Source organism: Typopeltis vanoorti, chromosome 15, assembly GCF_054136105.1.
Source record: "Typopeltis vanoorti isolate ZY-2024b chromosome 15, IOZ_Tvanoo_1.0, whole genome shotgun sequence".
Lineage (NCBI taxonomy): Eukaryota > Metazoa > Arthropoda > Arachnida > Uropygi > Thelyphonidae > Typopeltis > Typopeltis vanoorti.
In genome coordinates this window covers 12,625,297-12,652,554 of record NC_143563.1, presented here as the reverse complement: position 1 = coordinate 12,652,554, position 27,258 = coordinate 12,625,297, and the positions used below count along the sequence as shown (strand labels likewise).

Sequence of the window (27,258 nt, the reverse complement as noted above, 5' to 3'; positions counted from 1 at the left end):
TCTCTTGTAACATCACATCAGAGCTTACTGGCACTGCTCTCCCAAATTTAGCATCATTAACAATTTCAATGTGTAAATATTCTCAACTTTGACCTATACCTTAATATGTGAATTAAATAACAGTAGCCTAAAACAGAAGAGAACCCTATGGTATCCCATTTTTGAGAACATTGCACCCCTACACTTAGCTCACTGTTCCTATCAGACAGACATTCCTGTTATTAAGTTATGACAATTACCCATTCCCCTATCCTCCTCCTCCTCAATTTCAATGGTAGTTTTTCATTCAGTATTCTATCAAATGTCTTTGTGAAATCCATAAAAATTACAATATCTGAATTTTCTCTGTTCAATACACCCTTCTTCTTTTTGGCATTTTAGTTCAAGACAGTTCTGGGGTCTGCTGCTTGGACAAATTTCTTCCACTTATTTTTATCTTGGGCAACTCCATCCCTCCTTTTCATTCCAACTTCTTCTGTATCCCTTTTGATGTTTTTCCACTATCTTTTCCTTGGTCTTCCTTTTCTTCTCTTACCCTTCACTTCCATTGTTGTGACTCTCTGAATTGGGTGGTCTACTGGTCTTCTCCATACAATGGCTAGCTCACCTCCATCTACTTTCTCTCATTTTGTTGCTAATTTTTCTAACCCCCATCTCCTTTCTTATATCTATTATAAAATGAAATACTGAAGCCAGACCTCCCTTTAACCAACTTATGCTTCTCTCAGGGAAGGGTTTCTCTTCTCATCAATCCACATTTGTATTCTATCTTTAAAGCCTCTCTAAATTAGCTGTTAAACTATAGGCCAGCAATGATTTAGATTCTCCCCTTATGTAATGAAACTATTTTTCATGATTTCACTCTTCTGGGACTGTTCAATTACCAGATTCATATAGAACAACCAAATCAAGGGTGCACTGTCAACTCCTCTGCACATTCTCTTAATATCTATAGCAATATTCCATTTAATCCCCAGATATAATCTTTCTAGCCTACTGGGAGAAAGATATATACAAGTTCTTAAGGGAATTTAATATCATACTCTAGATACAGAAGAGACAGGGGTTGAGAGAGTAAGTGGTCATTCCTGGAAAGTGAATAAGGAGGTGATCAAGAAGCATGTGAGTTATAAGATTTTTTCATACCATGTGGTGGTGAACAAGTGAATAAACTGCTGGTGGGAATTGTGAGTGCTTCTTCAGTGAATATATTCAAAGAGAGGTAACACTATTTTAATGTTGAGTTACATCCCTCAATGATTTCTAAAACTTTCTAGAGGTGTCATATAATCATCGTTATCAAATCAGATATAATAATTATAATTAAATTATGTATAATTATAATTAAATAATAAAGAAATGTTTGTTCAATTAAACTAATGAATTTTTATAGACCACCACATATCTGTGAGATTATTGGCCAAATAACTATGGTCAATATTTAACATTTTGTAATTAACAAACACCTCAGAGATTTGTATACAATAGCCAGAAATGCAGAAGCATCTGTTCATTATTTGTATCTAATAAATTCCTAGAGGTGTTTATTAAATAATTCTAAAGAAAGGAATGAGATATATCACAGAGCCATAAGTTGGTGAGATGATCATACAGAGTAGAAATATATATTGATTTCTACATTATAAGAAGAGAAATGGACAGACAAGGAATGATCTCTGAGATTAAACAAAACATAGTCAGACATAAATTAACAATAATTCTAATTTTCTTGTGAACATTTCCATAATGAGGTTTTCAACCAAGGATATCAATAATTATATAAACAATATTATCATTATTTAAATTAAAGGGGATATTAAATCCCACATTGTTTTAAAACCAAATAAGAAACTCCAAGATCGGAATCAAAGAGTTTCATGCCAAAAAAGTTGTCAAAAAGGTGCACCTGTAAATTATTTAAAGTAAAGAGCCAATAGGCTTCATTTCGGCGATGTAAAACATTATTTAAATTAAGGGGATATTAAATCCCATTGTTTACTTTAAATAATTTATGGGTGCACCTTTTTGACAACTCGTATAGCAGAGTATATAAGTTCTTTTCGCTATACCCTTAGTATTATACTTTGGTCTAGCTACTTACTGATGAGATCTCAATAAAGATCAAAATCAGTCTGGGTAGTGACCTCCTACCATAATGCATAACATCACACATCTCCTAGGAGATGGATTTTACATTATGGAAAACACTAAGAATAGCGATTGGAACTTTCTCCACCTTTGCAACGAGTTGCCTTAGTTTGTACTATGTACTTGAACTACATGCTTTAGCTTATGCTAGTAGTCGCCGATACATTTATAGTTACTATATTCAGCATGAAACTCTTTGATTCCAATCTTTGAGTTTCTTATTCGGTTTTAAAACAATGTGGGATTTAATATCCCCTTAATTTAAATAATGTTTTACATTGCTGAAATGAAGCCTATTGGCTCTTTACTTTAAACAATATTATTATATTATAATATGAGAGAAATACTAATAAAAATTTCAATATTTTGGCTTTATAATCCTTGTAAGAGATTTTTAAATGCATATTTTTTTTTTTTATGTCAATCCCACAAAAGGCTGGAAAACTTCAGTATATTTCCTTATGTGTGGGATAAAAGTTAGCCAATTCAGGAACCATGCTCAAATTTTACAAGCCACGTCAGCATCCGATCTCTAATAAACATGAGTGATAATAAATTTAGTTTAATCCTTTATACAAGTGTGTGCAAACAAAGTTTGCGCCTGAACACTCCTATCTCAGTATCTCCCATAATGCAAAACACATCTCCTTGCGGATATGTATAATGTTATGCATTAAGGGAAGGGCCGACCTCAATAAAGGTCGAAACTAGTCTGGGTAGTGGCCCTTCCCTTAATTCATAACATTATACATATCTGCAAGGAGATGTGTTTTGCATTATGGGAGATACTGAGATAGGAGTGTTGCTAGCTTGCTCCACCTTTGCAAGGAGTTGCCCGGTGTCGTACCACTTTACCCCAGTCCTGAAGATACTTTCAGGTGCAAACTTTGTTTGCTCACACTTGGATAAAGGATTAAACTAAATTTATTATAGTCTGACCAAGTGAAAAATAAACTTTCAACATCTTTCTCTAAATCCAGAGTAATTTAATAAAAAGGTGGCACACCGTTTGGCAACTCCTTTAGGTAGAGATGACCTTGCTAATGCTTCTGCCTGGTATCTCCACTTGGGCCTGGCTCCCACTAAAGAGACCTCAATAAAGGTCGAAACGAGCCTGGGTAGTGGCCCTTCCCTTAATGCATAACATTATACATATCCGCAAGGAGATGTGTTTTGCATTATGGGAGATACTGCGATAGGAATGTTGGTAGCTTGCTCCACCTTTGCAAGGAGTTGCACGGTGTTGTGCCACTTTACCCCAGTCCTGAAGATACTTTCAGGCACAAACTTTGTTTGCACACACTTGGATAAAGGATTAAACTAAATTTATTATAGTCTGACCAAGTGAAAAATAAACTTTCAACAAACATGAGTGATCTCACACTGTGTAATGAAAATCATCTACCACCTAAATATATTAAAACTAGTTGTAAATCATATTAAATGCAATACTTTAACTTTAATAGGATATATTTTTAAAAATTAATATATTGTACTCATTACAATACTTTGTATTAGAGCTGTAATTACAGTTATTAATAAGGTATTAGAGCTATACAAAATGAATAAGAATTTAGCATTCCTGGCTATTTCTTGAACAGGATGTTTAACATGAGTCTCAGAACAGGAAAGATTCCACAGGAATAGAAAGAATGTATGGTAATTTCATTGCACAAGGTTGGTGCAAACAGAGATGTATCCAACTATCAACCAATTAGTATCTCAGGAGTAGCGGTGAAGATTTTGGAAAAATTGGTTAGGCTTGCATTTGGAAATGAGTTGACAGTGAATCTCTACTTTGCAATGAGCAACATGGAATTACTAAGGGAAGGTCATGTTTTAGCAACTTGCTCACATTCTATAATAATGTTACCATTGAACTAGACAAGGGAAATGGATATACCATGATACTTTTGGATTTTGCTAAGGATTTTGACAAAATACAGCATGGTAGACTGTTGCATAAATTGGAGAAAATAGGTTTGAGTTATAGAATATTAGCATGGATAAGAGGATGGCTGAATGAAAATATCAAAAAGTGATATATGGGGGATGTGAGTCTTCAAGATTTAAGCACTGATAGCATCTCCCTTCCTACTCTCCTTCCAGTGCTGTCTATTGCTGGATGTCCAGAACCCTTTTTTTTTCCTGTGTTATGGAGTTATACTTGGGTAGCTCCGTCACTATCACTACAGAGTCCCGTTCAACTTCTATTCCTACAGTGAGGGGTGTTCGCCAGGGTGATCCTCTCTCTCCATTTCTTTAACAGCATCACAGATGAGTTTCTTCACTCTCTTCCTAGCCATATAGGCTACTCTCTAGGTGCTTCTTCCTTTAATGCTATGGCCTTTGTGGATGATCTTATTCTCGTAGCCTCTACTAAAGTAGGCTTGCAGGAAATCCTTGACTGGGCAGTTGACTTTTTCTCTATTCGAGGTCTTTCTATTAATGTAGAGAAGTCCTGCTCTTTAGCTCTTGTCCCCTCTGGTCTTGACAAGAAGCTTAAGGTTGAGACTATAGAGTTTCCCCTGCACAGGAGGCCGTTCCATGCTTTGACCATCCTGAAAGAGTAGAAATACCTCGGTATCATGTTCACCCCAAAGGGAAGGTCTTCTCTCCTAGAAGCTGGGATCGCTTCTTTGAGGAAAGCTCCTCTCAAGCCCCAGCAAAGACTGTTTCTCCTTTCCCACTATCTCCTACCTCGCTTTTACCACAAGTTGGTGCTTAGTAGGACATATATCTCGGTACTGTCCCGAATGGACATGGCTATCCATTCAGCCATGAGATCATGGCTCTGACTGACATCTGACACCCCTACTGCATATTTCCACACGAGGGTGAAGGACAGCAGGCTCGGTGTTCCATCACTTAGATGGCTGATCCCACGCCTGTCCAGAATTGCAAAGTTAGAACTATCTTCTTCCCCTATCTGCAGAGAGGCTTGGTCCCATTATCAAGGTGCCTTAATTGAGTCAGCATCTGCAGAACACAAGAGATGGGCATCTCTGCTGCACTGTTCTGTAGATGGTGCGCCTTTAAAAGAGTCATATCTGGTGCCTCTCCAGCATGATTGGGTAAGGGATGGCACTAGACTCCTCTCTGGGTTCAAGAATATTGACCTCATCAGGACGAGGATCAATGTCCTGCCCACTCAAACTCACACAGCTCGATGGGGTAGTAATGACTCGAACTGTAGGGCTGCCTGCCACTACAGTGAGACATTGTCTCATATAGCCCAGTGTTGCTTCCACACCCATGGGGTCTGTGTGCAGAGGCATGACGAAGTAGTCTCCATTCTGAACAACCACTTTAAAAACAAAGGTTGGGAGACCACAGTGGAATCGCATTATAGCACCTCCGTGGGTTTGCGTAAACCAGACTTACTGATTAAAAGAGATGGCGACGTTTGGGTAGTTGATGCCCAGGCAGTGGGAACAGGACACCCACTAGCCTATAGCCATAATAATAAGGTAAACTATTATAAGAATAACCAATATCTAGTTAGTAAGATATGGGAGGAGCATGTGGAAACTCTGAGGTTTACCAGTGCCACCATCTCTTTACATAGTGTATGGAGCGCAGATAGCTATAAGGACTTAAAACAGCTTGGGCTTACACAGAAGGATATAAAAGTTCTTTCCTTGAGGGCCCTACAGGGCACACTGGTGGCATGGCGTTGCCACCAGAGAATGACTACAATGATAACTAGAACAGGCATAGGATAAAACACTTGTAAAGGCTTAGGCCTATATCAAGTCTGGACGTGATGTAAGGGTACTGCCCATAACCAGTACAAAGATTAATAAAAAAAATAATAATAATAATAATAATAACCAGTGGTGTACCACAAGTATTAGTGCATGGTTGACTGTTATTCAATCTGTACATTAATGATATTCGGAAGGATTTGACAAGCGACATGCAGCTATTTGCTGATGATGATGCAAAGATAGGTAGGGTAATCAGGAATGCTACTGATATGCAGTACATGCAGAATGATCTGAATAGGCTGGATTTGTGGACTTAGGAAAATGGATATCAGTCCCATGTCAGTAAATGTAAAGTCATTCACTTCAGCATAATTAGTTCAATGTCATATCATTGGGATTATGCTAGAAGAAAATGATTGGCTAGGGATCTTGAAGTCTTAGTAGATAGGAAGCTGAAGTTCAGGGCCATGCAGCAAAAATTTGCAAATATAACTCAAAAGATAATTGCAATGCTGAAATGAATGTTCACATATAAAGATAAGGATGTCATTTTGCCTCTTTACAAGGCCTTGATAAGACTTCACTTGAAGTATTGTGCACAGGTCTGGTCTCCTGGTTTCCATTGTGATTCTGATATATTGGAGAGAAAAGGAAAGTGTTAAAAATGATATCAGGATTATGGGAGACTGATTATGAATTTGTACACTGCAGACACTAGCAAACAGGAGAAAGAGGGGTGATATGATTGAGACTTACAAACTTCTGAAAGGGTCACACTGGATTACAATTGATGAATTTTCAATTTATGGAGAATGGGGAAAGGACAAGAGGGCATCCTTGGAAGTGAGAATGAATGCTGCTAAGAAGGGGATAAGGGCTAGATTTTCTCTCATAGAGTGGTGCATGATAGAAATGGATTACCATTAGATGTGCAATTAGTGTGAATGAATTCAAGAATAAGTATGATAGCTGGTGCATGCAGTATGTGGCCCTCTCTTGATAAGTCTCTTATTATAATAATAATTATTATTATTATTATTATTATTATTATCATCATCATCATCAAGAAAATAAGCAGTTATTGCATTTGGTATTCCAGGAAACTATTATGATCAAATTGGTAAGATCAATTAGAAGTAATGTTTTAATCTTAATAAAGTTCTATTGTAAGGTAAAAGTGACTTTTCCTTATAATTCATCAGTCTTACCTTTTTCTTAGGATCCTCTTGAATATATAAATATGAACTGTCTGTATAAATCACTGAAAGATATAATCAAAATCAATTAAAATTATAAATACATTTTAGAAAAGGAAAGAATATTATATTACACACACACACACACACACACACACATACAATTGAGTTCAATTCTAAATGTTCTTTTATTTTTTGCAACTCTACTACTATATCTCATCCCAAATGATAAACTTTCTTTACATTATACACATAAGAGTCTCATTTGTCGGCTTAGTATCTGCTCTCCAGCCAAAAGGCTGTGGGTTCAAATCCTGCCATGGGCATGGATGTTTGTGATTGTCTGTGAAAATACTGGTGGTGGTGGGGGTGGTGGACAGTAAATGGCATTGGTGAAGATGATGTGGTTGGTGGATGAGGTTGAGTAGTGGAGATGGAGAGTTGTAGAGTAGGTTCCCTCCCCTCGATGAGTCTTTGGACTCCCTGGAGGTGTCAAATAATAATAATAATATTCTACATAATTCTACTAGTAAGCTGACAGAAAAAGATAATCGGACTGAATCTATAGGAAACGACCCTGAAATGGAAAAGGTAAAACAGAAATGGAAAAGACAAAATATAATACAAATAGCAAACTGGAATGTAAGAGGAATAGCATATAAAGAAATAGAATTAGTCCAATTATTAAATGAAAGAAATTTTAAAATAGCAGTAATCACTGAAACAAAAAAGAAATTAAAAGGAACCATGAGAACTGAAAATTTTAATGTGATATACAGTGGAGTTGACAAAGACCAAAGAGCACAAGCAGGAGTCATGATTTGGATTCGTAACTCCCTTTCAAAACAGTTAAAACATTATAAATCATGGAATGAAAGAATAATAGAAGCTAGAATAAAAACATTATAAATCATGGAATGAAAGAATAATAGATGCTAGAATAAAAATAGATAGAGGCTATTTAACAATAATTGGTTTATATGCTGCCCCAGAAGAGGGAAGCGAACAGGATAATATTGATTTTTATAATCAGCTACAAAACATATATAATAAAATAAATTAAAACAATTACGTAATTTTAGCAGGAGACTTAAATGCAAGAACTGGAAACATGAAAATTAATAATAATATAGGAATACATGGAGAACATACTCTAAACAGGAATGGTAAAAAACTGATTGACTTTGTAGTTTATAATAACCTAAAAATAATGAATTCCTTCTATAAACATAAAGACATACATAAATATACTTGGGCAGCAAGAGGATGGAAATCAATATTAGATTACTTTATACTAAATGAAAAGACATCAAAATTTTCACTAGATGTTAGAGTTCACAGAAGATATGAAATAAGCAGTGACCACTTCCTTGTTAAAATAAAATTAAGATTACTACCTAAATGGCTATAAGTAACAAGAACAGAAAGAAAAATTGAAACATTTGTTTATAAAACTAGACTACTGAATGACACAAATGTACAATGGCTATATGAACAAAATTAATATAAAAACGATACTAAATGCAGCAGCAAATGAAAGCTTAGGAAAGACCAAAAAATTCAATAAAAGGAAAAAAATGAAGATCTGGGATGATACAATGAAAGAAATAATCACAAATGGTTAAGCAGTAAAAGATTAGAAGATGAAATAGAATATAAAAGAATAAGAGCCATAGCTAAAAGAGAAGTCAGAAAAAGACATTGAGACTCATGGAACAAATTTGTTTCTACTTTAGAACATGATTTATATAAAAATAAGACCCAATGTATATAAAATTTTGAAACACTTAAATGCAGATACCAAAGAAAACATAAAATTAAACTGAATTGAAATTAGAAGACTTTCTAAATTAGTACACAGAATTGTGGCCAGACAAATATTTTTAAAAAGACAACTGGCAAACAGTTAACAAAAATGAAAAGGAAATAACTAAAGAATTAGAAATCGGCCTGAAAGAAACAAGAAATGAGAAATCACCTGGAGAAGATAAACTAGGTTCAGAACTATATAAATATGCAGGAACTAGATTCAAAGAAAGAATCTTATTATTTTTAAATAAAATTTATTCAACTGGTATCCCCCCAATAGAATGGAAAAAAGCAATTGTGATTCATATCTTTAAAAAAGGTAATAGAGATGACCCTAAAAACTATTGAGGTATCAGTATACTAAATTCCTGTTACAAAATATATAGCAGAATCTTAAATAGAAAACTAATGAAATATTCCGAAAACTTTATTTTAGAAGTATAGAATGGATTTAGAAAAGGACGATCATGTATAGACCCAGCCTTTAGCCTAAAATTAATAATAGAGAAAAGAAGAGAATACAATTTAGAAACACATATTGCATTTATTGACTTTGAAAAAGCATTTGACAAAGTTAAAAGAAACATATTATTTAACATATTAAAAGAAAGACAAATACCAAATAATATCCTAAAAGCTATCACAAGTATATATGAAAATAATCAAATACAAATAAGATTAAATCACAAGCTTATAGTAGATATACAAGAGAGATAAACCAAGGAGTCCGACAGGGATGTCCCCTCTCAGCAACTCTTTTTAATATCTACTTAAATGAAATAATAATAAAATGGAATAAAAATTTACATCAAGGAATTAAGCTTTCTCCTACAGTAAACTTAAACACTCTCCTCTTTGCGGATGACCAAATAATAATTACAAATTCTGAAGATAAACTACAGAAAGCTATTTTAGATCTAAATGAGATATTATTATTATTATTATTATTCAGGCCTCCATGGAGTCAAAAGACTCATCATGGGAGGTCCTTCCTAAGAACATAAAGTCTGTCAAGACTCATCGAGGGGAGGTCCCCCCCCCTAAAAAACACAAAGTCTGTCATACCACTCCTTAAATTCATTGACCGTTCTCACTCTCACCGCTCCATCAAGCAATGCATTCCACGGTTCACCCACCCTCCATGCAGAAAAACCACCCCTCACCCTCTTGCTCACAGTTTCCTTTCATAAATTCCAGGGATGGCCTCTTGTCATCACTCCCTCCTGCTGTTCAACCAAGCAAAAGAACTCCATGTCAACCCTGTAACCACCACTCAACAGTTTAAAAGTCTCAATCATATCACCTCTCCTTCTTTTATCCACCAAACTCTGCAGTCCACATTCCCTCAGCCGATCCTCATAACCAAAATTGTACAGTCCTGAAACCATCTTTGTCATCCGTCACTGTTCTCTTTCAACAGTTAATTTATCCCCTTCAAATCCTGGGGACCAAATCTGAGAACAATAGTCTAAGTGTGGTCTGATCAGAGACTTATACAACGGAATGATAACCCTTTTATCTCTGCAGGTCAGTGTCCTTTTCATAATTGCAGCAATCCTCTGTGTTACCTTCACCACCTTTGTAATATGTCCCCTAAATTTCAGGTTACTATCAATCATCAACCTTAGATCTCTTGTCTCCACTACTTCCTCCAGTATAACTCCTCCCATAGAGTATGCAGCATCCCATCGATGTTTCCAAACCTCAAGACCTTACATTTTGCTGCATTAAACTGGGACCCCCATTCATTTGCCCATCTATCTAGCTTATTCAAATCCAGCTTCGCATCATCTGCAAACAACTGAATTTCCCTTGCAATCCACTGGCAGTGTCATTAATATAAAGGTTAAACAATATAAGTCCCAGTACTGAGCCCTGTGGGACCCCACTTGTAACCCTCTGCCTCCCTGAAACTGATCCACCATACACAACTCTCTGATACCTATCAGATAGCCAATCCTGAATCCAGTTGACCAATCTGACATCCAGACCCATGCACTGCAACTTAAATATCAGCTTATCATGTGGCACCCTGTCAAATGCCTTCGCTAAGTCTAAGAAAATTGCAGTATATGCCTTTCCCTCATCTAATGTTCTTGTAACTTTATTATAAAAGAATAGCATATTGCTAAAACAAGAGCACCCCCCTTCACAAATCCATGTTGACTCTCACAGATAACATTACCCTCATCTGCCCAATGCTGTATACGGTCCCTCACTACTTTCTCCAAGATCTTAACAACTACTGATAACACACAAACTGGCCTATAATTAGAAACTTCTAGTCTGTTACCACCCTTATGCAATGGCACTATGTTACCTTCCTTCCATTCCTTGGGCAACTTTCCCGCAGGCAGACTTTCATTGAAATGCCAGGTTAAAGGCACTGTCAGTTCCCTGGCACATTCTCTCAAAACTTGTGGTGAAATACCATCCAGTCCCAAAGCTTTACTGACATCCAGAGTACTCAGTATCTGAAACATACTCTCCTCCTGTACCTCTAAACCTCGACCCAGCCCTATTCCTCTAGCATTAAAAGTGACTTCTCTAGGATGAAATACTCCAATAAAGTGTTCATTGAACAATTCCATTATGTCCTCTGCATCAGTCACTCTATTCCCATTTTTATCCCACAATGTCATTCTTCCACAATCATTTCTCCTCCTAATGGCCACATAGCTAGGATTGTCTTTGGATCTTAGGGCCAATCTCCTCTCATATTCCAGTTTCACTTTCCTTACCACACTAGTCACTCTTCTGGCCTGTGCCTTATATTCTTCATGCATCTTCTCTTCACCTGTCTCCTTATATCTGTTCCATAGCCTCTTTTTCACATGCAATTCCTGTTTAATATTGTTTGTCATCCACTTTACTCCAAATTTATCCTCTTCCTCACTCGTAGTATACAACTCCCAATCTCTTGCCATTCTCTCTCGCCTACTTTCATCCTTTCTCTCCCATCAAATTCAAACATCAACTTTCATCAACATTGTCATCTCCCATCCTCTATCACACTCTCATTGTTAAATCTGTAGTCATCTATCTGTTTGGTGTTCTCTTTTTTCTCATTCATGAGAGAGAGAGAAAGAGATGAGTAGCATGAATATGAAAAGAAGAGAGAACACCAAAGCGTTGTCTATGGATTTAGAATGAGAGCGGGTGTGATAGCTGATAAAAATTATATAACTGCATTAGCTTTAATTGAACAGATGAATGTAAGTGACAGCTGCTTGGAAAGAAACAGAGGTGGTGAGCAATGAAACAAAAATCATCAGTACTCAGCTGAGAATAGTGAATAGAGAAAATAAGAAATTTGAGAAAAAGGATAAAGCAGAAGAGAGAGAGAGAGAGACAAAGAGAGAGTGGGGATGACGAGAGGGGGAGGCATCCATAAAGATGACAGAAGGATAAAAAAAAAAAGGATGCAAGATTTGAAAGCTGAGTTGGTGAAGATGAAGCAAGAGATGAGGTGGATATGGAATGAAATGAAGAGTGAAAAGGACAAAAACAAATTATGTCGGTATGAAAATGGTAACGAAAGACCCACGAGTGCTGTTGTATGGAAATTCAATCATTAGAGATATTAAAAAACTAGAAGATGCAGAAGGTTCTTTCTGGGAGGTAAAATGAACAGAGTGATTGAGGCATTGAATATGAGGAGTAAGTGAGCATCTGAGTTGGTAGTGGCAGTAGGGACAAATGATTTGACTGGAAACAAGGAAAATATAAGATTGGATATCAAGAAGTTGTTAAGAAGGATAAAAGATAATAGTGTGATAGGAAATGTAGTCTGTGTGTTGCCCAGGTATGATAGCGATGAGATGAGGCAGAAAGCAAGAATTATGAATGATATTTAGTTTAAATGTGTGAAATGAAAAGAGTGCAGTTGATTATTGTATGGAATGAGTTTTAAAGAACTGAACTGTATAAGAATGATGGAGAGTATCTGAATGATTTTGGTGTGAGTCATCTGGAGAGACTGCTGCTGGAAAAGAGAGTAATAAATGCTGAGCAAGTAAAAAGCGATATGAAAGAGGGGGAGAGTAAGAAAGGAAATATTGAAGTGGTGCTTATGAATAAAGTGGGCAGAATGAGTGAGTGTGCAAGACAAACAGAGAAATGGGGAGACTCAGGGTAAACATGGGGAACACAGTGTGAAAAAGGTTGATGCTCCAAGATGATGTGAATGGATGTGTAGACAAAAAGGGAAGGGAAGGGGTTAATAGTTGGATATGAAGTAAGATATGGAATGGGAGGGAGAAAAAAAAAACGGCTCAAGGAAAGTACAGAAGTCACAACTAATAAGAGGTATCAGTGAAACTTCTTATAGATACAGGAATGAACTGTTATCTTTGTATACGAATGCTAGATGTATCAGAAACAAGGGGAAATGAAATGGTTGGATTGAATAAGTTCAATCACCCAAACATTGTTGGAATAAGTGAGAAATGGCTGGATCAGGATGACATCTAGACAGAAATAGAGATGGTAGGGTATGATATATTTTGTGAAAGTCAAAAGGGTAATAAGGGAGGCGGAGTGCTACTGACAACAGAAAGAGAGTTATATCCATACAAGGTGGAGATGCAAGGGAGAAATAGTGGTAGTGGTTATCAGCTAGTATGGTGTGTGATAGAAGTGAATAGAATGAAATATTTATTGGAAGTTGCTATAGACATGGTAATGTGGAGGATAGTGACCAAGAAATGTATAAGGAAATTAGCCAAGCACATGGGAAAGAGTGATCAATATGGGTAATTTTAATTACAGATATATAGATTGGGAAGATGAGATAGCAACTAGAAAGAAACTGAGTTTCTTGAGTTTTTGAGGGACAACTACCTCAGGCAGTATGAAACAGAGGGCTCACAAGGATTGAATGTCTTAGATTTGATCATCTCATCACAGGATTTTGTTACAAATGAGGTGTCAAATCACCCTCCAGTAAGTGAGAGTGACCATGAAGTGATTACTTGGGTAGTTGCCAGCAGTATGAGGACTTTATGTGAGATAAGGGTATATATGGAATTACAAGGCTGGTGATTATAAAAAGCTCAGGAGACAGCATGAAGCTATAGCAGGAATGAAGAGTTGGGTTGGAAGGAGATCAATGCTGCTTGGGTGATATTCAAGAAAAAAAATCTAGTAGATGCAATGTCTAAATGTATTCCAAAGGTAAGAAGATTAAATAAGGTAGGTGTGAAATCGATGAATGAAGAGACTAAGCAGAGAAAAAAGACATTATGGAGGAAATATAAGAGAAGTGGTAATAATCAATTCCATGAGGAATATAGAGGACAAACAAGAAGGGTGACATGATTGGTAAGGGTAGCAAAAGTGAAGTATGAGCAGCAGTTAGCTAATGAAGTCAAAAACAATCCTAGGGAGTTCTTTTGATATGTATCCAGCAAAAAGAAAAGAATGATTATGGTAGATTGGCATCGATTGTGATAATCAAAAGAATGATTATGGTAGATTGGGATCAAAAATGGAATAAGGATAACTGCTGTGGAGGATATAGTTGAGATATTTAATGAGCAGTTCATAAAGATCTTTCGTTCTTGTTAATGTGACATCATAGAGCATTGGAGAGCAGTGAAAGATGAGAAGGAGAGACTAAGTATGAGTGAGTAGGTTGATCAATGACTTTTATATGGGGAATTAAGCAAACTTGATATTAATAACTTGGAGGAGACCTAACTCCTACCAGGTGCGTCCCTCACGTGGCGGATGAGGGACACCCCAACGGGTTGCTCCGAATAAAGAATAAGGAGTCGTGGACCAAAGGATGCAGCAGAGGAGTGGCAAGCCAGCTGCATTATTCTGCCATTCAACCCTATGAATCAGTAGTCTCCACTGTGTCAAGAGAATGTTATTGCGTCCGAGGAAACCGATGCGACTGATCCTAGATCACAGGGAGCAGTCAAGAAGTTTAGTATGTGGTCAGCCAATAGAGTTTCACATCTCTTAACCTTAAATATAAGGACACTATTAAAACCTGGGAAAATAAATTTGATGGAAAAAGAACTTGCTAGGATTAAATGGGACATTGTTGGTTTGGAGGAAACCCATTGGACAGGAGGATTTATAAATCTAAATTCAGGAAAACTATTCTACTCGGGCAGAGAGGACAATATACATAGGGAAGGAGTCACCATTTTAGTGAATAACAGTCTACAAAATGCAGTCGTGGCCATAGAACCACATGGCCCAAGAATGATCGCTATCAGATTAAAAGGTAAAGAAAAAAAATGTTCACTTTACAATAATTCAAATCTATGCCCCCGACCAGTCACATGAAGATGAAGAAATTGATACCTTTTATGATTAGTTGCAAGATCTAATAGACAAGACGAATAAGAAAGATACATTAATAGTGATAGGAGATTTTAATGCCAAAATTGGGAAGTTCACCCTAGATGTGATGGGCAGGTTCGGAGTTGATAATAGAAATGAAAGAGGTGAAAGAATATTAGAATTTTGTAAAGCAAATAATATATTTATCTGTAATATCCTTTTTTCCATAGACCTTCCCACAAATACACATGAGCCTCACCAGATGGTAAAACAAAGAACTATATTGATTACATTCTAATCAAACACAATTTGAAATCATCAGTGCAAAATGTTAGAACTTTAAAAACTCCAGACTTATTCAGTTAAAATGTGATATAGTGTTGATAAATGAATGAATGTTGATGAATGGGAATAGGATATTTAGAATAACGCATCAAGACAGGGGTGGGACAAAGGGATCACTGCATTTCATGTATACTAATGCCAGGAGTATTAGGAACAAGAAGGAAGAATTTCTGGCCTTGATTGGCTCTTCCTGGCCACAGGTTATTGGCATTAGTGAAACATGGCTGACGGAAGATGATATAGTTAGTGGGATAGAATGTGTAGGTTATAGTGTGTTTAGGAGGGACAGAGAGAATAAAATGGGGGGGGGGATGTTATTGATGATAGCTGATGAACTGCAGCCAAGGAGAATTGAAGTTGTATTGCAGGATAGTGAAAAAAGCTCATTTGAGGCTATTTGGTGTGAGATTGAGACTGGCACAATAAAATATACAGTTGGGTTCTCCTATAGACCAGGTGGAGCACCCAACTCCTATGGAATAGATGGTGGAGATAGTATGCATAAACAAATTGATGAAAAGGAGGGTAATTATTATGGGGGATTTCAACTATGGTAACATTGATTGGAAGGGGGAGAGGACACATGTGAGGAAGGAAATGGATTTTATTCAATTATTAAGGGATAACTATCTGAGACAGGATGTTCGAACTAGGGGTGTGAGAGTGCTTGACCTGGTAATAGCATCTCAGAATTTGACTGTAATGAATATGACCATGTTGCCACCTATTGGTAAGAGTGATCATAAGGAATTGTCCTGGGAGGGGGCTAAAGGTGTGGAATTTTCGATTGAGACAGGGTATATGTGGAATTACCGTGCTGGCAAGTATGACAAGCTTAGGAGATTGCTTGAATCAGTGCCATGGCATGTACAACTGCAAGGGATGGATGTCAATAGAGCATGGGAAGTGGTCAAGGAGCATTTACAGGAGGTTATTATTAGAGATTGTATGTCTTGGGTCCGAATAGTAAAACAAGTAGGGGTTAAATGGATGAATAACACCATTAAGCTTGAGCTGCAAAAAAAAAAAAGAAACAACTGTGGAGGGAATTTAAAGAAAGGGGAGACCTGCAGGCACACAAACGGTATAAAGTGCAGGCCAGAAGGGTAACGAGCATGGTAAAAAAAGCAAAAGCGAATTATGGCCTGCACTTTAGCTATGCAAGCTAAAGAGAATCCCAAACATTCTTTCGATATGCTGCAAGCAAGAAAAAAACTGTACACGGCAAAATGATTTTAAGGAATGATGATGATGGTAAGGAGGTCACTGAATCAGTCAATATAGTGGAGTTACTGAGCGAGCACTTTGCAAAAGTATATCATCCAGGTGGACATTGAAAAATGAAGGAATCATTAGTTTTTACGGGAATTGTGATGAATGAAATGGAGGTGAATAGTCTATTACAGAACCTTAATGTGAATACATCTGTGGGATTGAGTGGTATACCAGCACGGGTCTTGCATGAAGCGGCTAAGGAATTATCAGTGCCCTTGACCATGTTTAATCTGAGTCTCAGGTCTGGTTAAGTCCTGAAGGTGTGGAAAGAGGAGAAAATAGTTTCACTGCATAAAGGAGGATCCAAGACTACGGTTGCCAATTACCGACCGATCAGCATATCAGGAGGCATTGTCAAGGTCTTGGAGAAAGTATTCAAGGGAAAAATACAGGAATGGATTGATGAAAATGAGATACTGTACAGGGGACAGCATGGCTTTGTGAATGGTAGATCATGCCTCAGTAACTTGCTCAAGTTTTATAACAAGGTGACAGCTGAACTGGATAAGGGTAATGGATTTACAGTGATACTGCTGGACCTGGCAAAGGTGTTTGACAGGATACCACATGGAATTCTAATCCATAAACTACAACATGTGGGAATGGATATAGGGTTGGTGAGATGGATAGGAGGGTGGTTAACGGAGAGATATCAGAGAGTGGTTTATTCAGGAGTAGAGTCCAAAAGACGACCTGTGACTAGTGGTGTGCCGCAGGGTTCTGTTCTTGGACCACTGCTGTTTAATCTGTTCATTAATGATTTAGGGAAGGATCTAAGAGGAACAGTTCATTTGTTCGCTGATGATGCAAAGTTGGGTAGGGCGATAGTGAATCCAGAAGATGTCAAAATCTTGAAGGATGACTTTGATAGATTGAAGTTCTGGGCTAATGAGAATGGGTGTCAATTTAATGTGACAAAATGTAAGGTTATGCATTTTGGGGTGAAAAGATTAGCAGCAGCATACCACATTGGTGGAACTGTACTCCAGGAGATTGATGAGGCCAGGGACTTGCGAGTGTTGGTGGATAGGGAGATGAAGTTTAGTGGGCACATTGCAAAAGTAGCTAAATCAGCTCATCAACTCACTTGGTTGTTGAAAAATACCTTGATGAGCAGCGACAAGCAAGTTATTGTACCTCTGTACCGAGTCTTAATATGACCTCATCTCAACTACTGTGCCCAGATTTGGTCACCTAGGTTCCTTCTTGATGGGGAGGAGGTGGAGAGGATCCAGAGGCGAGTGACTAAGATGATAGCAGGTCTATGGAATGAACCTTATGAGAACAGGTTGAAGATTTGTGGATTGCAGAAATTAGTTGATAGGCGGAAAAGGGGAGATGTGATTGAGAAATTCAAATTGCTAAAGGGTTTCTATAGGATTAATTCAGAGGATATTTTTGAGATCAGAACTGGTGGTGGGAGAACAAGGGGACACCTATGGAAGCTGGGCAAGAGTGTGGTTAGCAGGGGTGTTAGAGCTGGGTTCTTTACTTTTAGAGATGTAAATGAGTGGAATAAGCTGCCAGAGTCTGTTGTGCGTGCTATGACAGTGAGTGAGTTCAAGGCAAGGTATGATAGATACTGTGAGAATGTCGTATAGTTGTGTGGACATGATGTTTAGGGCCTCTCTCTCGATGAGTCTAAGGACTCCCTGGAGTCGCCTGTAATAATAATAGTAATAAAATAGAGATGTTTTAAACTTAGCAGTGACCTTTTTTTGGTAATTTAGATTGAAAGGGGGGGGGATTTGATTTCTTTACGTGATTAACTGATAACTGGGTAATGAAATTATTGTTATGTTTTTTTATCCTTGATATGTGTAACCTTAATGTAGTCTCATTTAGCCATTAATAAATGTGTTTTGTTAATATATACCTGAGAGTTGTCTGAGTACGAGACTGACTTACCACTTGTAAAATAACGGACCTATGCATTAATGGGATACCAAGGGAGTTAAGAGTAGATTGGCCATGACTGTATTTCACGATCTCCAACGATAACTAAACTCCATTAGTTGGATTAGATAACATGTTAGTTCTGGTGAACTTTCTCAGGACAAGATGTTTCTGTTCCTAAGTTCTGACTGGTGCAGCTCTAACAAATCAAATTTTGTCAGAATTCAGAAAGCATCCCCAGAAAATTAATTCAGAGTAAATCTTAGTAAGCACAAAAGAACTATTTGAAATTATAGACAAAAACCACATGACATAACACCTCATAACTAACATTGTACAGTCTTGAAACCATCTTTGTTATCCACCTTTGTACTCTTTCCACAGTTAATTTATCCCCTTCAAATCCTGGGGACCAAATCCGAGAACAATAGTCTAAGTGTAGTCTGATCAGGGTCCTATACAATGGAATGATAAATCTTTTATCTCTGCAGGTCAGCATCCTCGTTATTGCAGCGATCCTCTGTGTTACCTTCACCACTTTTGCAATATGTCCCCTGAATTTCTTTCTATCAATCATCAATCCCAGATCTCTTGTCACCCCTACTTCCTCCAGTATAGCTCCTCCAATAGAGTATGCAGCGTCCCATTGATGTGTCCCAAACCTCAAGACCTTACATTTTGCTGCATTAAACCGATACCTTCATTCATTTGCCCATCTGTCTAGCTTATTCAAATCCTCTTGCAGGGCTCCCACATCTGCACTATTACTAATAACCCTTCCCAGCTTCACATTATCTGCAAACAACTGAATATCTCCCTGCAATCCACAGTACTAAGCCATACTTGTAACCTTCTGCCTCCTTGAAACTGCCCCACCATACACAACTCTCTGATACCTATCAAACAGTCAATCCTGAATCCAGATGACCAACCTGACAGATGAAGTAAAATGTCCTGAAATGATACAAAGTAATAATTCCACCCCCACTGAACAGAAATTAATGAAATTTGGTATTAGGATCTCTACTAAATGTTGAGGCATTTCAATTTTGGTGTCAATAAAAACATTTTTAGTGATAGTGCAATTCAAATTATATGTTATTATTATTATTATTAGCACCTGACCTCCATGGAATCCAAGTACTCATGGCAGGAAGTCCATGCTCCTTCATCAAAAAAGATAATTGAACTGTGCCATAAACCCATTCACAGCATTTGCACTAACCATACTCTCAGGCAATGGATTCTACTCACCAAAGAACTGCTTCTCACTTCCTTGCTCATATTTTCCTTATATAGCTTCCAGAGGATAGTCTCTTGTTCTATCCTCTGGAATATCTCCTCCACATTAATCTGCTAATAACTCCTCACCAACTTATATGTCTCAATCATATCCTCTCTCTTCCTTCTGTTCACAAGGTTCTGCAATTTGTATTCCCTCAATTTCGAGTATGAGGAAAGATTGAGAAGATGTAATTTGTAGAGTCTGGTGGACAGGAGGAAGAGGAGAGATATGATAGAGATATCCTATAACACTGATCCTATAACAACCCTTACAAGTTAGTAACGGGTTGTTATAGGATCAATGCCGGTGAAGTTCTACAGAAAACAGTGGGAGATCAGGGGAGGACCAGAGGTCGTCCCTGGAAACTTTATAAAGAAGGTGTGAGTAGAAGAGTGAGAGGCAGGTTTTTTTTCGTGCAGAGTTGTGAATGATTGGAATGCCTTCCCTGAGAATGTGGTGTCTGCAAAGAGATTGAATATGTTTAAAACACAGTATGATGAGCTGTGTGTGTGATAAAAGGACCTTCCAGATGAGTCTTTGACTCCATGAGGTCTTGGGATAAAAATAATAATAATAATAATAATTCAGTGGCTAGTATGTGTAGTAGAAAACAAAAAACAACTCTAGATTTAATGACTGTGATAGTGAATTAAGTCAATGGGAAAAGAATGATATTGCCAATGCATAGCATTCCCATACTTCTTATCGTTTCTAATAAGCCAATTTCTTCAAGATTTTTTTTTCTTTATATATGTGTATATATATATATATATATATATATATATATATATATATATATATATGTAGAAAGCTTTTTACCTTGGGTATAATATATGTTAAAGATACCAAGCTATTTTAAACCTGGTTTTAATCCATTTCCAAAGTAAGGAAACAGACAAGTAAGTCAAGTTTGTGCCTGCAAATAGTGCAAGTCAACTTGCACTACTTTGCGGGTCACCCAAACTTGCACTACTATTTGCAGGCGCAAACTTGACTTACTTGTCCGTTTGCTTACTTGGGAAATGGATTAAAACCAAGTTTAAAATAGCGTGGTATCTTTAAATATATAAATATATATATATATATATATATATATATATATGTAGAAAGTATTTTTACCTTGGGAATAAATATGTTAAAGATACCAAGCAATTTTAAACCTGGTTTTACTCCATTTCCCAAGTCAGCAAACAGACTAAAAGTCAAGTTTGCGCCTGCAATTGATGCAAGTCTAACTGATCCCACAGGTAGTGCAGGACCAGGGCAACTCGTGGCAAAGGTGGAACAAGCTCCGATCACTAATCTTAATATTTACCCTTAATGCCAAAACACATCTCCAAGAAGGGGATGTATGATGTTTTGTATTAAAGGCAAGGGGCCACTACCCAGACCGGTTTCGACCTTTATTGAGGTCTCGTCAGTGGGAGCTAGGCTAGAAATAGAAATACCAAGATTTAGTAATACAGAGCTTGTAAGTATTTCGCCAAAACAAGTTACCATAAGGTGTTTTAACCTTATTAGATAAAAATCTCTGGAGGAGATATAAATGTAGAAAGTATTTTTACCTTGGGTATAAATATGTTAAAGATACCAAGCGATTTTAAACCTGGTTTTACTCCATTTCCCAAGTAAGCAAACAGACTAAAAGTCAAGTTTGCGCCTGCAATTGATGCAAGTCTAACTGATCCCATAGGTAGTGCAGGACCAGGGCAACTCGTGGCAAATCTAATAAGGTTAAAACACCTCGATTACATAAATGATTTGTGGATGTTTAGTGCGGATGGAAGAAGGGTGTGTGCGAAATGTGACCTGAACGAGGAATTGATGAATGCGAATATGAAGTTGATGACAGAAAGTGCTAGTACCGATTGTGTCGTGAGTGCACGTTTGAAAGAGAATGGCGAGAAAGACAGGCGAAAAAATGTTAAAAAATCAGGAAAAAAGAAAAAGAGCGATTTGACAACCGTAACGGATGTTAAAAGGGACGAAAGTGAGGCGGAAAGAAACGAAATTGAGAGAACGAATGAAAGTAGAAATGGCGTGGTGCAGAAACCGCAAGTAAAAAAAATCGAAAGAATGAATGATAGCGAAAAAAGAATGACTGATGGCGAAAGTTGGACGCATGTTGGAACGAAAGTACTAAACCAAAGAAAGATGAATGACAGTAAAAGTGAAAAGAATGATAGCGAAAGTTGGACGCATGTTAGTCCGAAAGTACGGAAACAAAGAAAGATATGTGAGAGTGAAAGTGAGAAGAATGACAGTGAAAGTTGGACGTATGTTGGACCGAAAGTACGGAAACAAAGAAGGATGAATGAGAGGGAAAGTGAGAAGAGAGGGTCGAGAGTTAGAAAGTTAGAAAGATTTAATGATAGAGTGAATGTGTCGCGAGGTTCAGAAGGTGAATTGGATTGGATGAAGCAAGAAATGAAATGGATGTGGAATGAAATTAAGAGAATGCAGGTCAAAACTATTAAAATAAATCATGATGGCATGAAAGAGTTAACAAAAGATGAGCGAGTGGCGTTGTATGGCGACTCCATTATTAAAGGTGTGCTAGAGGATAAAATGCACAAGGTATGTTTTCCAGGCGGTAAAATGAGTAGAGTGATTGAGGCATTGAACATGAGGCGGGAACGAGCAAAAGAGTTAATTGTATTAATTGGAACAAATGATTTGAGAGAGAACAAAGAGCATGTCAAAATGAATGTCAGGAGACTGCTTGGAAAGATAAAGGAGAATAGTGTGACAGGAAGGGTGGTCAGTGTGTTGCCTAGGTATGATTGTGGTGAAATGAGGCGGAGAGCAAGGATTATGAATGATATTCTGGCTGAAATGTGTGAGGAGATGGGAGTACAGTTTGTTAATGTGTGGAATGAGTTTGAGGGACGAAGTGAGCTGTATGGGAGCGATGGACTGCATTTGAGTGGTTATGGTGTGAGTCGCTTGGAGAGACTGCTGCTGGAAGGTAGAGAAGTGAATAGAGAGAATGAATCAGATCAAGAGGGGAGTGATGTGGAAGAGCAGGAGAGTAAGACAGGAGAGATTGAAGGAGTGGAAATGAATGTGGAAGTGAGTGGTATGAGTATAGATAATGAGAGAATGGGTGTGCAAGAGGAGCAGGGAAACGGGGAGGCTCAGGGTGGACAGGGATACACAGCGTGAGAAAGGTGGATGCTCCAAGAGGAGGTGAGAGAATGTGTAGGCAGGAAAGTAATGGGATGATCAGGGATCAAAAGGAAACAGATGGAATTGCAAAGGGTTCTAAAATGAAGAAGCAGAAAGGGAAATGGCCCCAGTCCAGCATGGAGAGATCACATCGAGTGAGTGGTATCAGTGGAACTAGCTGTAGATCCAGAAATGAGTTGTTGTGTTTGTATACCAATGCTAGAAGTATAAGAAACAAGGCGGATGAAATGGTTGCACTAATTGCGTCTGTGCACCCAGAGATTGTCGGAATAAGTGAGACATGGTTAGATGAGGATGACATCCTGACAGGAATAGAGATGGAAAGGTATGATGTGTTTCGTGAGGATAGAAGGGGTAAAAAGGGAGGGGGAGTGCTATTGATGATAGAGAAAGAGTTATGTCCATACAAGGTAGAGATGCAAGGGGGAAATGGGGCCAGTGGTTTTGAGGCAGTATGGTGTGAGATAGAGGTGAATAGAATCAAATACTTGGTGGGATGTTGTTATAGACCTGGTAATGTGGATGGTGGTGATAGTGAAATGTATAGTCAAATAAGCCAAGCAAATAAGAAAAGGGTGATCATTATGGGTGATTTTAATTATGGCAATATAGACTGGAATGAAGAGATAGCAACTGGAAGTAAAGAAAATGAGTTTCTTGAGTTTTTGAGGGATAACTACCTCAGACAGTATGTAACAGAGGGCACAAGAGGATTAAGGGTCTTGGATTTGGTCATCTCATCGGAGGATGTAATTATCAATGAGGTATCAAATCATCCACCAATTGGTGAAAGTGACCATGAGGTGATTACTTGGGTGGTTGCCAGCAGTGCAAGGACCCCTGTGAAAAAAGGGTATATGTGGAACTACAAGGGGGGTGATTATGAAGAGCTCAGGAGACAGCTTGCAGGTGTAGCATGGAATGAGGAGTTAGCTGGAAAAGAGATCAATGCAGCTTGGGGGATTTTCAAAAAATATTTAGTGGATGCAATGTCTAAATGTATACCACGGGTGAGAAGGTTAAATAAGTTAGGTGTGAGATGGATGAATAAAGAGATTAAGCATGCAATACAGAGAAAAAGGGCATTGTGGAGGCAGCATAAGAGAAGTGGAAGTAACCAATTTCATGAGTTCTACAAAGACCAGGCAAGGAGAGTGACTTGGTTGGTGAGAGTAGCTAAAGAGAGGTATGAACAGCAGTTAGCTAATGAAGCTAAAAAGAATCCTAGGGAGTTCTTTCGATATGTAGCCAGCAAAAGAAAGAATGATTATGGAAGGATGACATTGATTGGAGGAAATGGTATAAAGACAGCTGTTGCAGAATGTGTGGTGGAGATACTTAATGAGCAGTTCATAAAGATCTTTCAATCTTGTGAATGTGACTTCATGGAGAGATTAAGAGCAGTTGATGATGGGGAGGAGAGACTGACTGTAAGTGAGCAAGAGGTGTTTGGGGAGTTGAGTAAACTAGATGTAAATAAGGCTGTGGGACTTGATAATATATCACCACGTATTCTGAAGGAATGTGCCAGAGAGTTGACACCTGCCTTGACATATTTTTTTAATACGAGTCTTGCACTTGGTCAAGTCCCTAAAGAGTGGAAGGAGGGCAAGATTGTGCCACTTCATAAAGGAGGTGATCGAACTCAAGCATCAAACTATAGGCCTATCTGTGTGTCGGGTGTTGTGGTTAAGTTGTTGGAGAAGCTTGTGAGAGCTAGAATCCAGAGTTGGGTTGACAACAATGGTATAATCTTTGATGGACAGCATGGATTTGCTAAAGGGAGGTCGTGTTTTAGTAATCTACTTACTTATTACAATAAAGTGACTGCTTCCTTGGACAGAGGAGAAGGATACACAGTAATATACTTGGATTTCGCAAAAGCTTTTGATAGAGTGCCTCATGATAAGTTGACAGTCAAACTAGAGCAGATGGGGTTGGATATTAGATTAGTGCATTGGATTGGAGACTGGCTATCTGATAGGTATCAACAAGTTGTGTATGGGGGTGCAATATCCAGGAAAAGGAAAGTCACTAGTGGAGTGCCTCAGGGATCTGTTTTAGGGCCATTACTATTTAACTTGTATATTAATGATATTGGCGAAGATTTGGATGGAGATATTCAGTTGTTTGCAGATGATGCAAAGTTGGGAAGAACCATAAAGAGTAGTGAAGATGTTGTGGCCTTGCAAGAAGACTTGAATAAATTGAGTGATTGGGCAAGCAAATGGGGATGCGAGTTCAATGTTGCAAAATGTAAGGTTTTAAAATTTGGAAAACAAAGATGGGATGCAGAATTTATGCTTGGTAAGAATATATTGTTGGAAGTAGAGGAAATAAGAGATCTGGGAGTGATAGTGGATAAGGATCTAAAATTTAGGGGTCACATCGCCAAAATTGTGAAGACAACACAAAGACTTCTGGGAATGATGAGGAGGACACTGACGTGTAGAAGTAGGGAGATTCTTGTTCCATTGTATAAGGCTTTGATTAGGCCACACATGGACTATTGTGCCCAGATTTGGTCACCTGGTTTTCAGAAGGATGAGGAGATGTTGGAAAGGGTCCAAAGGCGACTGACTAAGGTAGTTTCTGACCTCTGGAATGTCGAGTATGAGGAAAGATTGAAAAGATGTAATTTGCAGAGACTAGTGGAGAGAAGGAAGAGGGGAGATATGATAGAGACCTACAAGTTGGTAAGGGGTTGCTATAGGATCAATGGTGGAGAAGTTCTACAGCGAATAGTGGGAGATCAGGGGAGAACCAGAGGTCATCCCTGGAAACTGTATAAAGAGGGTGTGAGTAGGGGAGTGAGAGGCAGGTTTTTTTCGTGCAGAGTTGTGAATGATTGGAATGCCTTGCCTGAGAGTGTGGTTTCTGCAAGGAGTTTGAATGTGTTTAAGACCCGGTATGATGAGATGTGTGTGAGATAAAAGGACCTCCTAGATGAGTCTTTGACTCCATGAGGTCTTGTTTAATAATAATAAAATAATAATAATCAATTGCAGGTGCAAACTTGACTTTTAGTCTGTTTGCTTACTTGGGAAATGGAGTAACACCAGGTTTAAAATTGCTTGGTATCTTTAACTTAACATATATATATATATATATATATATATATATATATATATATATATATATATATATATATATATATATGGTGATCGGCTTTTACTCGGTTGTTGTACATTTGAAGAAAAATATAGATTTAATGACTATAAAACCGAGATAACATATAAAGATTTTAATGATAAATACTACTAGTTTCGGCATATGGCAGCCTTCTTCAGGTATTTATAAAGGAATACTAATAAACATTGAATTATTTAAACGAACTTGAAATTACAGGTACAAATTGCCTCACATAATCGATACATAAAAACGTTGTACTTTTTCAAGCTGTTCCAACTGACGTGCCATTGTTTATTGCAATCGTGAGTGCAGGTTCACGTGAACGCCAATATTGAACAACTGCAGCATGGATATCTGGGATGTTATAACTTAAATTGTTGTTTAAGTGGACAGGGTTCAGCAGGATTTCTCTTGATTCTACAATTTTCCTCTCAAACTCATCATCACAGCGAAAGATATTTTCTGATCTATTCCAGCAAATGGAGTGACTTTGTTGGTTATCATTAGGATTATTTGAAAAAATAATATGACTGGATAACGCCGTTGCATGAGGTCTTTTGTAAGAGATGTCTCTCTTATGCTCTTCTATTCTTTGTTCAATAGATTTGTTTGTTTGTCCAAAGTATGGGATATTGCAATCACACCACAATTTATATACTCCAGGGTACTTAAGGTTGTGATGAGTAGGTTTTGGATGGCTGATTAGAGAACGGATTTTAGGAAGTGTGGTGAAGAAGGTCCTGATATTATATTTTTTAAGGACTTTAGCTATTTTTTTGGAGACTGTGCTAATGTATGGAATGGAGATGCTACCTTTAAAATTAATAGTCTCTGTAGTGCGCTGTCTAGGCGGATTCAGAAGAAATTTCTTAATTGTTTTTTCAGAGTATCCATTTTGTTTAAAAGTAAGAGTGAGGTGATTCATTTCTTTTTTTTAGTTCATCTTGTTCATTTAAGAGAGAACGAGGTAGATATA

At 37.7% G+C, this 27,258-nt stretch overlaps 1 protein-coding gene across 1 annotated transcript in view; it reads right to left on the bottom strand.

Moving 5' to 3' along the window:
• Positions 1-27,258, bottom strand: part of LOC150098392 (cAMP and cAMP-inhibited cGMP 3',5'-cyclic phosphodiesterase 10A-like) — a 534,534-nt gene that overhangs the window by 419,654 nt on the left and 87,622 nt on the right. The window contains exon 5 of the mRNA XM_090405194.1: positions 7,067-7,119. Coding sequence (XP_090261320.1) covers positions 7,067-7,119 — 53 coding nt within the window. The remainder of the gene's footprint in view (positions 1-7,066; positions 7,120-27,258) is intronic.